Genomic DNA, 18,988 nt, shown 5'->3' on the forward strand with positions numbered 1-18,988 from the left:
ACCATAAGCCTGTGGACATGGCCAAGGCTTCCAAATATAAAAACTAGAAGTTGACACTTATATCCCTTAGGCCTTAGTATTACAGTAGAGCACACCTGAATCTTAGTTTTACAGTAGATCACTTCTGGACCTTAGTATTACAGTAGATCATGTCTGGATCCTATTATTACAGTAGATCATATCTAGATCTTATTATTATAGTAGATCATATATGAATCTTAGTATTACAGTAGATCACGTGGACCTTAGTATTACAGTAGATCATGTGTGGACCTTATTATTACAGTAGACCATATCTGGACCTTAGCAATGCAGTAGATCACATTCGGACCTTATCACTACAGTAGATCACATCCAGATCTTAGTAATACAATAGATCATATCCGGACCTTAGTATTACAGTAGATTACATCCGGACCTCAGCATTACAGTAGATCGTATCTAGACCTTAGAATTACAGTAGATCACATCTGGACCCCAGTATTACAGTAGATCATGTCTGGATTCTAGTATTATGGAAGATCATATCTGGATCTTAGCATTACAACTGATCACATCTGGACCTTAGCATTATAGTCAATCACACATGGGCCTTAGTATTACAGTAGATCACACCTGAATCTTAGTTTTACAGTAATCACTTCTGGACCTTAGTATTACAGTAGATCACACCTGAATCTTAGTTTTACAGTAATCACTTCGGGACCTTAGTTTTGAAGTAGATCATATCTGGACCTTAGTATTACAGTAGATCACGTCTGGACCTTAGTATTACAGTAGATCACGTCTGGACCTTATTGTGATATAATTTCTGCACTTTAGTGTTAAAAAAGTCTGGGCCTTAGAAATAGACCACACCCCAACTCATGATAAATTCGGAATGTAGAAAGGTTATTCTTTGACCAGCTTTAAACTGGAGTTCTCTTACTCCTGGACCATTTCTGAAAGAACATGCCCAAAAAGAAAGCATACTTGATTTTATATGAAACATGAGAACGCTCCTGGAGATAAACACAGGCCATAACGAATCATGAACAACAGGACTCATTCATTTCAACCTTATAAAATATATTTAAACATCAAAATGACAAGAAGCATCTGTTTTACAGGCTAACATACAAAAAGGACATTTCACAAAAGTAGCCCCGTTACTTTAATCTTTTCTGTTTTACAAAAAAAACATCCAAATACATATACATACATAGTACGATACATTAACAAAAATGATATTAGATTTCTTTTTTTTTTCTTCTTTTTTTGCTTTATTGGGTTAAATGTTTCTGTGATTATAAATGTGAATAACTACATTTTTTTTGGGTCTGAACAGAAAATGATGTCAGTCACATTATAAGCAAATATATAAAAAAAGGCATTTTATAAAATCTGACGAAGCTTCAAAGAACACTAAATTTTTAAAAAAACAGAGCATACCTCCTCACCTGCCAGCAAGCTTGTGACTGTTAACATAGACACTGGCAGTGAGGGAAAGGTCACAGGAAGACAGGGTTTAAACAGTGGATAAGTTCCTTACTCTGCAGCTTGCATTTGGACAGGACCCGAGAACCCCTGCTACCTCAAGTGCATTTTTTGATTTGGACTTGGATTTGGTGCAGCAGCTGCATTTGTTGCATTTGATTAATTGGTCTCTCTGCAATGGAGGCAAACGGTAGAGCTCGAACCTTGAGAATTTTCTCTGTTCCCTCTACATCAATTCAAAGCTGCATGATAGTTCATTCCTGAAAGACCAAGACTGTTCAATTCAGCAGACTCAATTAAGTGACCTTGAGACCCATCTGCATCGCTGCTAGAATCGACTTAGACCATAAAAGAAATTATGAAATATTTCAGCATGAACAGCATACATTTGTAAACTTTTTTTTTTTTTCATAAAACAGGTTGTGAAATGTTTGATAGGATGACAAAATAATTTTTGAACCCTTTTCCTACATCTGTTCTAAATCCGCCATATTGGACATAATTCCCCTCAGCTACATACAATTATTTGTTTGGATACTTACATCAGAAAAGTCACAAGCTTAAAAATAAATTCCCCCACTTTTTTTCAAGTTAAATTAAAGCTCCGTCATTGACAATAAATGGAAAACATTTTACTTCAATAACAATGTTTACATCTTAGAAATACTTGTTTTTTCATGGTAAAAAATACGCTGCCTAAAACATGTAACAAACAATACAAATAAATGAGCCTATAAATTGCTCACAAAGTACAAACATCTTTTTTTTCTCAATACCAATTTAGTAAAAATTCCACATCTCTAGGTATAAATGGCTTACACACAGAAGCTCAGTCAGAGTGAGCACCATTTGAGCTGCAGAAAAAGTGAGATTTCACAAATAACACGATGGGTGGGGCTACTGTACCAATAAAGTGGCTTTGTTGCCCAGGGAAACACTGATTTGTACAAATAAGTGAACCGTTGGTACAGATGGCTCCACCCATTTTGGGGTTCCTGTAGCCTCTCTCTCTGACATGTCAAGAGTGCAGGTAACCGTGACCACCAGATCACCGTGTATGTTCTCGCCATGTAAGTCCATTGTTTTCTTTGTACATTCCTAGGCCTGTCCAGACCCTGCGGACCCCACAGTCTCCAGCTGACTGTCAGCTGCCGAGAATTTGAAAGCCTTGCTACTCGTTTACGGACGGCACAGCCAAAAGACACCCGCACAGCCGTCAGAGGTCAGAGTTGGATGTACTGGCGTAGGTTGCTGGGGCAACACTATCCAACGTCATGACTACGGCTGAGCCCGCTGTCAGTTGCAACCCCTGCTAAGTGGGGCCAACCACGTGATGCAGGCGATGGGACCTGGGTGTGGCTTGCTGAGTTTAAGTGGAACACGCCTCTTTTCCCCCACAAGGCAGGAAGACTGTAGCATTTCTGTCAGCCAAAGGGAGCAGGCACATATAGACTTGTAGCCAAACTATGCTCCACCCACCCCCCACTGTATGCTCAGTAAAAAACAGTTCTCTAGGAGAACAGACATCAAAACATGAATCACCTTAGTAAAAAAAGGAAAAAAGTTAGAAAAGTTACAAAAAAAACCATGGTGTTCACGTGGTCGTACCAAGATTCAGTCTTTATTAAAGAGGTGGGCTTCTTCTTCTCTGTCTCTCCCTCCCTCCACACTCCTTCAGTCCAAAAATCGCTGGCAGGCTTTCTTCCAGCGGCAGGCTGTGCACCACTGGTCCCGGTGTTCGATGCCGTACACCTTCCGGCACTTCTTTGCCTCGCCTCTGGCCCTCCTGAAGGGGGCAGTAAGGAGCAAGAGTCAGATAATCACTTTCTTCGCGTGGTTGGTATGGGTATGCGTAATGAAGTAACATGTCACACCTCCATGTTTGACCGTGTGATAGATAGTTCCTTTACTTTCTCAAGATGCAGCAGTGTATTTCAGGCTCTTACACCAGTATTCAATCAAATTAAACATAAAAGTATTTTTGTTTTCACCACAAAACATCTCGCCAATTTAATTTCAGAGACTCGTGGTAAAGACAAAAAACGAACACTTGCGAGAGACAGAGAGAGAGAGAGAGAGATAGAGAGAGAGAGAGACAGAGAGAGAGAGAGAGAGAGAGAGAGAGAGCGAGAGAGCGAGAGAGCGGTCGAGCGCTGACCTGGAGGCGCAGTGGCTTCGGGGCGGGGATGCGGCAGCAGGGTGGTGCCTGCTGGGGGTGTTCTGCTGCTGGAGCCACTGCTCACCCACACTGATGGAGCGACTACGGAACGGGGCCACCTGGAGGAGGAGGAGAACGAGAGAAGAGAAGGAAGGTGAAGGTGAGGATGAGGAGGGGACGGGCACCATTCAGACATAGGTGTTCAGCAGGTACACTGTCCAGCTAGTGTAACACAGTACAGCATACCATAGCACACTTCCCAAAGTCAACTATTATCAATTTTCACAAAATACAACAATCTTTATTTTACACACAAGCCTAGGAGACGCTTATTACAATAATGTATCAGGTGCCTACAGGCTACCAACTGTTGTAAGCTCTCCTAGTTGTAGCACTCTATCACTGTGTGTTAAATAGCCACTGAATCCCAGGCAACAGCAGTCTTTCCAGGGTGAGCTGCACAGCCAGGCCCACAACTGAATTTTTTTAGCAAAAAAATGGTCCTGCAGTTTACGCAGCTGGTCTACAGATGGCGGTGTTGTAAAAACAACAGACGACCTAGCAGCCTCCACGGGGCATTGTTGGGCAGGCTTTCTTGAACAGGGACTTTCCAAACTGGCAGCAAATCTGACTGCAACATGTCATTTAATTATGCAAGTCAGTATTTCCATTGCTAAAACAAGCCTAAATTGTCCCTTGTGCTAGGGAAACAAACTTTGTCAAAGGTATTCCGTATTCCATGTAACCTATGACCAGGTTTACAAAAAAAGACTTTTTTAAAAAAACTAACTACCTAACCACATGCTGCCACTGCTAAATGGGTAAACATTTTTTTATTTAAAAGGCTGACAATAGCCAGCAATACAGAGTTAGCAGTCAGCATACATAATTCCACAAAAGTACCACCACTATTTCACCTGGAATTAAAATACATATATATATATATATATATAACAAATTATATAGCTGTGTTGATTAAGTTGTTTAAACATGAACTATTAGTGTAAATGAGGGCCCACCTGTGTGGTGTTCAGGACGGCAGCAGGTGGGGTCCATGGGCAGGAGACCGGGGACGCTAACACCTGGACAGGGGGGCACGCCTGTGGACAGGAAAGATCACATGACCCTTTCCGGCAGTAGCACATCACAAGACTTTAATTTCAATTTCACTCTGCCCCCCCCCCCCCCCCCCCCCCCCCCAACACACACACAGATGCAAACTTGTCTGTTTACACTGTGGAAATTCCCCCAGTTAGCCCTGTGTTTGTGTGCTTATGTGTGTTGTAAATGCATGTGTATACCTATACTGTATTTATGCATTCATGTACGTATGTGTACCATATGTGCACTAGGGTAAGCTTGAGCACGCGCGCATGCGTGTGCGTTTCTGCTTCTATCGTACCTGGTAGGAGTGTTCAGAGCGGACCTGCCAGAAGCAGCTGGGGGCGGACTGGCTGAGCAGGCTGGGCTGCGGGACCCCAGGGGCAGCTGGCTCGGGTGTGCGAGGCCCAGGGCCCGCTGCGGCCTGCTGGGCGGGGCTGGGCGGGGAGGTGCAGGAGGCCCAGCGGGCGCCGGGGTTGGCGGGAAGAGCAGCTGAAGGCACGGCTGGCAGTGCAGCGGGCGGAGCAGTTGCGTCCATCTCCAGGAGGATCTCAGTGTAGTAGAAATCCTCTTCTCTCCGAGACTGCTCTGGCTCACTGCTGTGTCTGTTGGAATGGGGGAACAGTGTAACATTAACCCTCTGAAGAGTAGGTATTTTGCAATGTTTTCCAAATTATAATTCAGTGTTCTAGAACTCCATCGCTTTCAATTACCAGCAGTGGTTATAGAGTATGGAATACTACCCTAGATATGCAGAGTATGAAATACTACCCTAGATGTGCAGAGTATGGAATTCTATCCTAGATGTGCAGAGTATGGAATTCTACCCTAGATGTGCAGAGTATGGTATATTACTCCGGATGTTGAGTATGAACCACTCATTGCAGGTGTAGGGAATGGAACGCTCACCCCAGGTGTAAGGTACGGATGTGTCGCTTGATCCCCACCACAGACGTCAGAATCTTTCCACAATTCGGCCACAGACACCTGTAAGCCACCTTCACTGAGTTCTGAGATGAGAGGGAGACAAAAACGGTTAACCTGTCAGGATCCAGACTGCCAAGTTACTGTTTATTTACAGAATTCATTCTAATTCATCCATTCATTTCTTTATAATATACAGTATGTTCATGTCCTTGTTGTATTTTCCTTAGCCATTTGACAAAAAGGCATCATGTTGGGGGACCCTTACCTTGCGTTTCCGTGGTGCCGGCTCGTCGAACAGAACCTGCTCCATCTCCATGTCCAGGCCTTCGTCGGGGGGAGGGGCCAGGAGGCTGTCAGTCTCGGCGATGGGCGGGGACGGGACGGGGCTCCCACTGCCACGGTCCCAGCTCCAGTAGCCGCTGCTCCCGCTGTCCGACAGCTCTCCGCCACTGCACTCCATCCTACAAGCCGGCGCTACGTGAACAGGGCACAGTCGGTCTGTTAGCACGCTATGAAACCGGGCTAAAAAATATGAATTCAGTGAATTGCAACTCTAGTGCCGTGCCACATTCTAAAATATCATATCTGATGAAGCCAATGGGTGTGAATGGAGTTTGATAGGCCAGCGTTGTTTTTGAACCTTTAAACCAGTCCAACAACTTCTACATTAAAATGGACAAGATAATTGCTTGAAGACTGGCTACAATTAAGTTAAGTTAAGTTTCTTTGAATAATAAAGTACTATTCACCAAAGGGAAGACTTTGCATGAGTGTGATGTGATACAATAAATCTCTTTCAATGATTTTGCACTTGCATTGTTTTGTTAATCAAATCAGCAACACTCTTACCAAGTTTCATTGGGAATTCATTTGACTGTTTGGAGGGTAATACATGATATCCAATTCAATTATGGAAGTGCCCGGTGTGCTAATGTTTACGATATACTTAATTTCTTTGGCTGGACTACACTTCCGTCATGGTGAAAAGGGACTGGAAGGGTCAACCTTTTCAATGTCAGTTCCCACCTGTTGCGGGGTCCCGTTGAGGGGGGCTCTGGACTATCGGGCTGCAGGACAGGCTGGTCAGGACCATGGCAGCCATCATCTCATCCATGTCCACTGACTCAGGGCTCCTGTAGCTACAAGGAGGGCGATGGCGTTGAGACACAGACGCAGCAGTGTAGCTAAGAACAGCGGCAGCTGGTGAACTGCAAGGGTACGGTGACAAACGGCACTAAAGGTGAGGAACGGAAAAGAAGTGACGGGTTCTTCAGGCCTCACCTCTTGGGCACATCAATGCAGCAGGAGACTGGGCGGGGCTCGGGCATGATGTGGGGCGGAGCAGTGGACATGGCCAATAGCTGTGTTAGGCAGACAAACGCCTTGTTAATCACATGTTTACGCTGCTCCACTGCACTCTTGCAACAGTTCACACGTGCCTAAGGGTAAAGCCACATGTCCTCTGGCGAGTTTGCCTGCCATTGTTCTTACCTTCCACAATCAGCTGCTTGTGGGCATGTTCTCTATTTTTAAAACAGAGTTAGTTAAATGTATATCGATCACATATTTTGGAAATTCCCACACAGCAACAATTAACGAGTCCTCCTTAACAGAACTATGTGGAATGGGGAAATAAAATTTGAAATCGGAGACGGTTTACGGTCCGTCATTCCGATCACTCCACTGACTTCCCTTGCATCGCCAGCCATCCCAGCATGCCTTGGGGACGCAAAAAAAAATTGGTTCCCTTTGAAATTAATGGAGGCGATTACGAAGCTTCTCATCAAAGGATTTGTGGCTTTACCCTTAGAAGAGGGGTGAGCAAAGAGGGCCGTACCTGTTTCTGGATTTCCTGCCAACTTGCGTTCTTACTTTTCTAATTAGCCCAATCGTTTAGCAATTGATGTTTCAGCATTGATAGGTTCATGAATGAATGATGTCCTGTGCCCTTGTGTCCCAACATGAAATCTTATTATGGTCTAATATACAGTAAAACCAGTGAGTGTATTTAGCCAATTAGCTCATTTGACTAGTGTAACTGAAGAAAACGAACACTTGCATGCGCACCGGCCCTGCAGGAATGCAATTTCCCACCCATGCTTTAGAGACAGAGAGAAGCACACTTCAGAATCCACACACACACACACACACACACACACATGCACGCACATGTACGCACATACACAAACTCACACACACACAAGGTTATACAGTTATACGCGGACACATCTTTAACTCTGTCTCTGCACTTTCAGTAATTAGGACACCAATCAATCGATCAGGCACATTTAACCCCCTTTATAGACTACAAATCAATTATCAGCTCATTAGATGCCTGACACAGATATTTAAGCTGTAACAAAAATGGAAGAATACAGAGCCAGCTTTGGGAGAGTCACTGGTTGGAATTCCCAATTACACTTCAGGGTTTTGACAGAGACGACTGTGTATAATTCCTTGGAGTCATTGAAAGTTTTGTAATTCATGCAAGTAGTTTGGTTTATGTGCCTTTCTCAAGGGTACAACGGCAGTAACGCCAGGGATTCAGAACCCCAACCTTGTTATTACGAGGCTGGCTCTCTACCCATTACATTACAGAAATGCACAAAAAAGAGCAATCCCCAGGACTGACCCTAAAGTCACATATCCTCCGACGAGTTCGCCAGGCATCACTTTCCCCTCCCACAATCAGCTGCTTGTGGGTGTGTTTTCTATTTTTAAAATGGTGTTTGTTAAATCGATCGCATATTTTGGAAAGCCCAACAAAGCACCAGTTAACGAGTCCTCCTAACAGAACTATGTGGAATGGGGAAATAAAACTTGAAATCGAAGACAATTTACACGTCAGATCTTTAATCTAATTGGTTATCGCACCGTGTTCCCTGTCTTTCTGGTTGCTCCGCCCACATTCCTAGCATCGCCAGCTATCCCAGCATGCCTAGCGGATGCGAAAACTCGGCTCCCATTGAAATGAATGGAGGCGATTACGAAGTTGCTTCTTGTCGAAGGATGTGTGACCTCACCCTAAGACAGGAGAAACCTGCCCCCTACCCACCTCCACCCTCTTTTTACCCTGTCTTACCTCCGTCATGTGGCAGGGGGCAATCACCAGCGCCCCCATAGGCGAACGCTTCCCCAGACGAGTTTTGGGCAGCGGTGTCGTCATTTTCGTTTTCTGTTTCTTACAACCTGGAAGGTAGGGAGCTGGAGTTAACAGAGTATTCTACACACAGTGCTAACTCTGTATTTACATTTAGACACTTGGCCACTTCTTAGCCATTTTTTTTTTTACTTTACCGAAGCAATTCAGATCACTTATCTTGCTCAAGATTGCAACAGCAAGGCCCGAGAAGCTTAGCTGCACCCACTGAGTCACAAGCCCAGTTCCCTAACCATCATAGTACACTTCTGCTGTTGGCTTACCAAGCTGCCTTACACGCAAAAAGTATTTAACATACTGCACTCAGAGGGTAGTAAAAAGCTGTGTTCAAAGAGTATTTGCTAATGAGAACAATACTGAAACAGTTAAAGCACAAGTGTTCACAGATTATTTAGTTTCAGTGGAGACACTACTGAACCATTTAAAGCACTGCGTTTGCAGATTATTTAGTTTCAGTGGAAACACGCACACTGTGTAGCCCTCTTAGGAATTGTCACAACTTTAGCCCTCTTAGGAATTGTCACAACTTGTCATAAAACTTTCCGAATGTAATGACATCATCTAAACAACTTTTCTGCTCTCTGATGTCACTTCTCCCAGCTCAGTCAGTCATAAAATGGTGATTTTAGAGGGTGAAAGGTAAAATGTATGAGAGTATCAGTATCAGTTTAGAAACTGATATTGTGCTGGAGTCTGCATTTTCATGGGCAGAATTAGAATATGCATGAGCTACCTGGTTCTTTTTCTCATCACCCCAAAACACTTTCCGGTTATAAATATGCACAGATAAGACCTTTCTACATTAGAACATTCAAAGGATGTGTTCATTACCAAAAGCATTTTAACACAAATCTTTCATAATGTCCGGGCATGTACCATTGCTTAAAACAGCAGTTCACCCAAAAATGAAATTTAAAGTATGTTTCCACTTATCTAGAGTACTAGATCCATCCAGATAGTTTCACTGAGATTTTACAAGTTTTCCTAATTCAGTTCGCCTTGATACACCTCTTTTGACCCATATTTTTGTGCCACTCAATGCACTGAAAATTCACATTTGAATAACTCAACAGCCACATCTCAATCCAAATATAAAGCCACAGTTAGCCTACTCATAGACATCCACAGAGCTTAAATTGGCAGTTCACCCAAAAACTAGATTAAAATACGCTTCCACCTAACCAGAGTACTACCTATTCCTCCAGACAGTTATGCTGTGATTTGATGAGTTTTCTAGATTTCTAGTTTTCTAGATGCAGTTAATCTTGATACAAGGGACCTCTATTGACCCCTATTTTTGTAGCACTCAATGCGCTAATAATTTCCATTTGAAAAACTCAACAGCAACATCTCTTTCCAAATATAATGCTACAGTTACTCAGGAACATCCACAGAGCTTAATTTATGCAGTTTCATCGAGAATTACTTCTTCCACCTGTGTACTCAGTACACAGTATTCCAACTGTGTATATCCAAGCAAATTCTTGGGCAGGTGGACTCGTATGAAACATGTACGGTGGTGACGTGATATTTGCGGGAAGCGACTGCTTGTTATACAGTAGTTTCAATATAATAACTTGTTAGAAACTTACTTTATTAAAGCACATACCAGCTTCGAAATTCATGACTCAGATATTGCAGATGTTGCAGAACAACACACCCGTTAATATCTCAACCATGAATATTGTAGCTGTTATGTGCTTTAATAAGGTAAGGTTCAATATTTAAGCAATACAGCACGAGAGGCAGTGCCGTATTTTGAACACATTCATGTCTACAGGCACAACGTGAAGCGAAGCACAGACAACCCCTTTTAGCCATGACTGAATTCAGGACACAGCACGGTCTAGAGTGCCATATTACTATTATAAAACGGTTACAAAGTATAGAAACAACTGATCACACAGTATTATTAATTTGATCATTTTATTTAATAAGTAACGGGTTTGTACACGGAGTATTACTGTTTACGAACAAGCTATTTGAATAACTGGTACCGTATCAAATTTATAATCACTATTGAAATTTAAATTGAGACTACAAGATGGACATGACGCTATAACACTGTATATGTTTTCTTAGTCAGCACTGCTTGTGAGATGTACAGCCTACTTTACTACAAACTTAAGCTAGCAGAACAATTTGAGGTACCTTGTGATAGAGTATATCCCTTAGTTCTGCCAGAAGAAGAAATCTAAAGCTGGAATACACTGCACGCGCTCAAGTGCAATCATGGCTACTTTGTTTTGCATCTGTATCTTTGTGCTCTGAGTACGTTTATAAGCTATGTGAAGCACGGAGCTCAAGGCTCAAGGCCTTTCTTGTTTACAAAAGTGTTCTGCTACAGATCTGAGACTACTGACCTCAGATCACTTTTGAATTCCCTGTTCCCTGGCAAAGGAATAGTTTTTCTTCAAACCCATAAAACTTTATTACTTTATTTGTTTGTTTGCGCACTTAAATATTGACAAATATTAAAAATGCAAAGATTCTATCTGGTTCCAATATTTCCCTAGACAGATAGACTCACAAATGATCAATAAAAGTAATTTAATTAACCTCATTCTCCCATTAGTTAACCAAACTTGAAAAACTTATCTTGAACTTTCACATATTTTCAAAGCACTATTTGCAATTGTTTGCACATGTGCATATGTGCAAGAAGCCATTATGATGATGAAGGAAGAGTGCCAATGTAAAGGACTGCCAAACACTTTGGAGAGCATTAGTCAACAATATCTGAACTCATTCATTGGACACTTGATGGTCTATCTCCTTTTATTTGTTCAAGGTTTTATCATTAATTTCATAAGTACCAAACCATTATGTACAATTAATTTTATAAATCAGTCACCAATTTGTTCTTGTTTACTAAGAACTGGAGCCAAAATCATACATTGCATTTTTATGCCTCTTAGTATGCTTCTTTAAGTATAACGGTGAAGCCACACTGTACGCGGCGCCGCCGCGGGGCGACACCGCCTCCATTCATTTTGAATGAGAGGTGGTGGCCAGACCCCCGCAAGGCATGTTGGGACTGCAGGCGGCGTGGCGAGAGGCGGCGAGGCACCAGGGGATATGGCCAAAGTTCAACTTTGACCCCCAGGCTGGGCACCACCGCGTCGCAGTAACCAATCAGATTCGATCTAATGATCCGTCAAGTAAATTGTCCCTAATTTTTTCAAATTTTAGTTCCACATTGTATAGTTCCACAATGGAGGACCTAACTTGTAATTGCTGTGTCAGGTTTCCCAACTTTATACAATCTCCTGCAGAGATACCAATAAGAAGAACGCAGCATGGAGAAAAGTCTCTGAAATTGACCGGGTTTAATGTTGTGTTTCATGTTCATTGTCCAGTCTGAATAAAAATCATTTTTGCAGTAACCTAGCTCTGAAAAATGTTAATCAGCTGCCTAGCTAGGCTGTCTAATGTCTAGCTAGCTAGTGAGTAACAACCAACAATAACAACAAAAACATTTTCTTCCTAATGTATCAGTTGCTAGTTATTCGTGATCGTTTCTACCAGCCACCTAGCTAGCTAACCAGATATAACTTTGAAGGCATTAGCTGGCTAATTAGCCAGACAATGTTTTTGTTGTTGGTTGTTACTCACTAGCTAGACATTAGACAGCCTAGCTAGGCAGCTGACTAACATCTTTCAGATCTGGGTTACTGCAAAAATGATTTTTATTCAGACTGGACAATGAACATGAAACACGACATTGAACCCGGTCAACATTTAACAAACACAACTGTCTGTCAAAAATAGGTGACATGCTCAGTGTGGCTTTAGACTGCATTTTTACACCTTTTAAAACCTTATCAGAAGAACTACAGATGTTCACACAAACACACACACGCACACACAATCATGCTTGCACAAAGAGTACACACACTTGTCACCTGACTTCACATATAGCTGCAACATTAAGAAATAGGAATTAATGATGCAAATTGTGAAAAGAAAAGGCAACAGGATATGACTAGGTTATACAGATGAGAAAGTGTGAAAGCACACACACACTTTCTCTTACAAATGTGTTCTGATATAGATTTGAGACTACTGACCTCAGATCACTTTTGAATTCCCTGTTCCCTGAGAAAGTAATTGTTCTTTTTAATCCCATAAAACTTTATTAGTTTAGTTGTCAATCAGTTTGCTTAAAAAAAATTGATTCTGGCTCTGACGCTTTCCAAGACTAATGGTTTATCTCCTTTGGTTAATCATAGGTTTGGTCATGAATGACATAGGCTAAATGCCAAAGAATTATGTAAAATTCATTTTATAGCCTAAATCCAGTAATCAATTTGTTCTTAATTAGGAAAAACTGGATGCATAATCATATGTTGCATTTTAATGGCTCATAGTACTTCTCTTTAAGTGTAAAAATATATATTTACACCTTTTAAAACATTTTTTTTTAATTTAAGAAAATATTCACACACACACACACACACACACACACACTCCACTTTCCACCTGACATCACATAGTGCTGCAACATTAAGAAATTGCAATTAATGACGCAAATTGTAAAAAGCAATGGTAACAGGATATGACTAATTTTTCTAGATGGGAAATGCACACATATATACACACACACGTGAAGATTGAATGGGGTAAAGGGGGAGAATGAAGGCAGCTGTGCAAGTCTGAGTTTTTTAGTCTTCCAGTAAAGGGTGACTCATGCCCATGAATGATCCTGGGTGCACTGATGAATCACAATCAGAAACAAGGATCAGCAGGAAAAAACCAGAATCTAGAAAAGACCAAAATGCAAACTAAAAGCAGAAAATGGGTATTGATTGGGTAAACAGAGAGAAATTTAAGAAATGGTACCACACTGGGTAGAACGAATCAGAAAAGGCTTAGGGACAGATTGAAAAGACAAAAATAAGCGAAGATTTTTTTAAAGTAGCCTAATACTCTTGGAGAGAAGTGAAAAGTCTGGTTTAACAGAGAGTCATTTGGAGTAAATATGGATATGATCAATGCTGGAGCAAAAGAGTTTAAGCAAAGGTTTACCCACCAATGTGATGGGGGATCAGGACACAAAAGCTGCTTTTGCTGAATGCCACATATTTGCCATTTGTTTCCACCAGCTGAGCCCTTTGGGTGCCAACATATGTGGGGGCAAAACAAGTGTCACTTTACAACATGTGCTAATTGTATTTTAAAATTGCACCCCGTTACTTATTTGCTTGGTATTCAGCATTAAAGGAGCTGGACAGGGGAAATGGCCATGCAAGACTGGCATTCCTGACAGTAGGGTGTACTTAACGATTGGACATTTAACGGGGCAGAAATTGTGGAAACTTCTCAGCCTATGATCAAGTTAGCTCCTTGCTTTATGCACAAAATATGTTTACAACAGTTGAATCTGACCATCCAGGGCCTGGCAACAATGGTCACATTCGCTCACATACCCGATATATCTAACAGTTGGTCTTCAGCTAATCAGGTTAGCAGCCTAACTGGGTTTTGGAGATCGCTTCCCCCATAGAGAAACAGCTCTCTCATACTTAATTACCATTTGAGGGTAGTGATATTTTCTAACTTTCTGACTACTGCCCCACAATATACATTTCATAATGCATATTTTCATCATTCCTAATAACATTTGAGAATGTACAGCCTAATATACATTCATCTATATTACACACAAAAAGGAATGCCATTATGCTTGAATGGCACTACCATTATGATTCTCAAACAGAAATATTGAAGACCTATACACCATGCATTTGTTTCCACGGCTTTTTATGGACTGCACCTGATATAGGAATCCAGCTGTCCAATCACCTCAAATCCGAAAAAGGAGAGCTATACATTTGGCGCTAAAATAAAACAATTGTTGGACGAATAATGCAGTAAACGAAGCATTTTATTCGTTTAATATGCAATGTAAAATGAGCGTAAGCACTGTCTTTTGTTATTGCTCTCTATAAAATGCTCTTAATCTTTGTTGAGCCAATGCCTGCGACCAACAGCCATAAACGGTCTCCAGTCAACTGGGAACCGATTTTTTAAGATGTACCACTGTGTTTTTGCTAAATGGATCGCTAAATGGACAGGCTATTCGATTTTTAGAAAACGTCTATTATCCTGTCAAATCGGTTATTCCATTTGAAAATAAACATGCTTAAAAGGCCACCGACTACCTTTTTTACTTTCAAAGTGTATACTACGACAGAGGACACAGTGTACTAGCTCACGAGCACCACCAAAACAATCTGTACTTTCAAGCGGCATGCTGCACGAACCGAACGTTTGGGCGCCCCGCCCTCCCGCAAGACACGCGTACTGGGAGCACTGATCTCTGTACACATAAATGAAACACGCTTGCGTACATTAAGTAGCAGATATCTTTTACAGACTGTGCACAAGTCATTATTACCACCATTTTCATATAGGCTACAGAAAACTACAACATAAATAAACAGAAATGCACAAATTATAGCTATGTTGCACCAAATGCCATTGTTCATTTGCTACTTCTGTGTACATATCTGTATTTCTTATATTGGAAAAAAAGTAAAATATTTTTATTAGTCTCTCAATATATATAGTGTTTACATAATAAGAAGTTGAGTTACAGGGATGGGGAGGGGGGAGTCCTGTCAGCTAGCAACAAAAGGGTCGATTCCCACTCGACAGCAATGCAAAACAAGTCCTGCCTTCGCATACAGTGCGCAGCTCCTACTGCTCGTGTGCAGCAGAAGTATTAGAAAAGGAAACGCTGAAATGTTTTTTAAACTCTGAGCAATTAGCTACATCTGTATAACATTTTAAACGCAGAATTATAATAGTTTTCCAAACCAGAATGATTTGCCTCAGAAGGTACTGTAGTTAGCCAGGTGAGTGTATACAGGTTTCAGTTTAGAATTATTTTAAAATCAACAATATGCAACCTAACAGAGCGAGATGCAATACAGTGGACTACTTTCCACACACACACGCATATATATATATATATATAGATATATATATATATATAGAGAGAGAGAGAGAGAGAGAGAGAGAGAGCACGAACAGTTATTGACAATTACTCTTGAAAACAATACAAAAGTTTCAATGGATAGTGCACACGTACCTTCACCAGGATTCAACAATTTCACACACCCCCTTCCGAAAAGCTTGCTATGACCGGCTGTAACTTGAAAACGCTCTTTTCTACGCTTGGAATGGGTTGTAATGATGCATCAACGCAAATGCGGGGTGGAGCCTAACGGGATCGGAATTTAACTGCAACTTCTACCGCGCTGTGCCAACCTTCCTGGCAAAAAAGACAAAACATGTCAACCGCTCGCACAGCGCTTAGGCAGTTGTCAGATCAGCGATGGCACATTCCCTCGAAAATGATAGTAATTTCCAACTGTCGAATACAAAATAACAGGAGGAAATGGAGCTAACGCCAGGTTTTCCTTCCTCCCCTTTCAGTGGGTTTTCACTTCTTGTAGTAAACAACTGAACCATGTGGGAAGGATGTCGGCGCTCATTGGCTCTGCCATGTTTTCCAAGACACACGCCCTACAATTCCAACTTGTTTACAAGGAGTTTCAGAGGTAGAGGGGCGTGCAGAGCAGTGGCGAAGTGCTAACTGCACACTGTTAGGGGAACGGAGTGGAGCATTTCCTACGATAATTACCATATATTTCTTTGCTGATTCACGTTATGATGTAAATCACTATGTATAAATTATATATAAATATAAATTAAGATTAATCGATTATATATATAATCGATTAATCTTAATTTATCTATAAACTCGTACTGAATATGTTTTATCTTGTAAATTAAGCAGCCTGTGTTATTTTGTCGCAGCACAGGCTATTATTAGATTGAGTCTCTTTGCTAACCACATCAGATAATTTGCACTCATTCATTCCTCTGACTATGTGAGTTGTGAGACACGCTTCATATTATTATTCTATCTGAAGTGCGTCTTAGTAATGTGACTGTTCTGCATGCTCAACTTCTGATTTCGTCTTCGTGCAGCTTGACGTTTCCTCCAATTTAAAAAAACGAACAATGATTCGCGTGTAGTTTAGACAGGCTACATTTTCACAAAAAAGGGAGGAGACTACGTAGCCTATGAGATTATATAACACAGATGTCAGAGCAGACAGCCCAGTATGCTATAGGCTACGTAGTTAAACTGTTGTTGCAGAAAACCGTGACGTTCACTCTCCTCCCCCACCACCCTGAAACGTTTCAGCAGTGTACGTGCAGCGACACATGGTTATCTGATACAGTACGTGACGGATTCACGGGGCGCGTACCACACGTAGAGAGACTGCAAAGGCGACAAATCAGTTCCGCAATGGCTCACGAATGTAGTCTGTAGCTTTTTACGGCCGCGTAATGTAGGTTACTGTATTTTCCCCTTTTGCTGGAACAGCAGGCGTTGGTCTTGAAAACCGCAGCTATTCTGATGCAATTCCAGTCGTAAAAAAAGCAACAATAACAAAATAAATAAGACTAATTTTTCGCCTACTAGTTGAAAAGCACAATTTAAATTCTGTATTCTGAACCAACCGGTAGAGAATGAAGCTGCTGTGGTACTTATATATATATAAAAAAAGAAGAAATGTGAACACCGTTCTGCTTGAATTTGTTTGAATGGATTTATTTGACATTTCTAAGGGGTGTCAGCAAAACACAACAAAGCTCAATAGATTATTTCCTTTGTAGTCCTTCAGTCCTTCATCAGATGTTCCACAAGGTACTCCTAATGTAGGCTATAGGCATTTAAATGGTTTTTCTCAAAAATATTTTTGTGGATCCTTTAATTTCCACCACGATTAGGCCTACTTCATTTACAAGGTGTTGGCTATTTGAAAGTTCCAGGAATATATAAAATTACAATGGGCGGCAAACCTAGGCTACTCCTGCAGAGCTCCTGTCCTATGGAATAGCCTCCCATTGCATGTTCAGGCTTCAGACACACTTTTGAAGTGTCAAACGTATAGTTAAAGATGTGTGGGAATGGTGGATGAGGATCATAAAGCCGTCGGGTGCACTGAGCTGATGGTGTTCTTCAGGGGCATGCACAGACATTTTGAGGGGCAGGGGCTCAAGCCAAGAAAAAGCCCCCTTCACATTATTTTTCTTCACATTGAGCATTATTCTTTACTCTTTCTGTATTTTTGTTGGTTGAGGCTCAGTCTTCCTTAACTGTTCCAATTTCCTACTTTTCCACAATAACAAATCATGAAAATGACATGAACAATTGCCAAATATTTAACTCTTCTAATAACAGATGACAATTCAAGCAACCTTAATAAATTCCTACACATGCTATATATAGGTACAGATGGGAGACAAATCAAAAGAAAAACCAACATAAAGTGTCTTAGTAGGGTGTTGGGCCACCACAAGCGACCAGAACATCTTCAATTTGCCTTAGCATAGGTTCTACAAGTCTCTGGAACTATACTGGAGGGATGGAACACCATTCTTCCAAACGATATCCCCTCATTTGGTGTTTTGATGGTGGTGGCTGTCTGACATGTCGGTCCAAAATCTTCCATAGGCATTTAATTGGGTTGTGATCTGGTGCCTGCAAAGGCCATAGCATATTATTCACATCATTTTCATACTCATTCAACCATTCAGTGACCCCTCGTACCTTGTGGCAGTGTCATCTTGGAAGAGGCCACTCCCATCAGGATAGAAATGTTTAATCATAGGATAAAGGTGATAACTCAGAATAACTTTGTATCGATTTGCACTGACCCTTCCATCTCCGGGGACAAGTGGACCCAAACCATGGCAGGAAAATGTCCCCCACAGCATAACAGAGCCACTGGAGCCCCTCACTGTAGGGGTCAAGCATTCAAGCCTGTACCTGAATGCTTGATCCCTGTTCTCTTGGTGTACGCCACGCATGCACTTCTGTTTTTTCCTTACATATGGCACGAATGCACAAGCATTACAGTCATCAAATGTGTGCTTTCAACCACAATTCCCATAGATCTTAATGCAGATTTCACTTTAGTCACTACTCCTATTGTAACTGTAGCCAGTTGAGCAGTCGTTGTGACGGAAGCTCCTGCCATCCGTGCTCCAATAATGAACCCTCTTTCAAAGTCACTTAGGTCTTTTCCTCTTGCCATCTTGATCCAAAATCGAGGCCAACTGGGCCTGCTCAGCATTTGTAT

General features: G+C 41.5%; 1 protein-coding gene across 1 annotated transcript; it reads right to left on the bottom strand.

Annotated features, from left to right (window-relative positions):
• Positions 1 to 1,051: 1,051 nt before the first annotated feature.
• Positions 1,052 to 16,258, bottom strand: LOC118209476 (zinc finger protein 395-like). The gene is made up of 10 exons (XM_035384796.1): positions 15,919 to 16,258; positions 8,745 to 8,851; positions 6,944 to 7,023; positions 6,689 to 6,801; positions 5,928 to 6,136; positions 5,645 to 5,745; positions 5,037 to 5,340; positions 4,654 to 4,734; positions 3,635 to 3,753; positions 1,052 to 3,262 (listed from the first exon to the last, which is right to left on the bottom strand). Exons 2-10 carry the CDS (start codon positions 8,826 to 8,828, stop codon positions 3,151 to 3,153), a joined length of 1,203 nt encoding a protein of 400 aa, XP_035240687.1. The 5' UTR covers positions 8,829 to 8,851; positions 15,919 to 16,258; the 3' UTR covers positions 1,052 to 3,150.
• Between the last annotated feature and the right edge of the window lie 2,730 nt (positions 16,259 to 18,988).

This window comes from Anguilla anguilla, chromosome 1 (assembly GCF_013347855.1).
Source record: "Anguilla anguilla isolate fAngAng1 chromosome 1, fAngAng1.pri, whole genome shotgun sequence".
Taxonomy (NCBI): domain Eukaryota; kingdom Metazoa; phylum Chordata; class Actinopteri; order Anguilliformes; family Anguillidae; genus Anguilla; species Anguilla anguilla.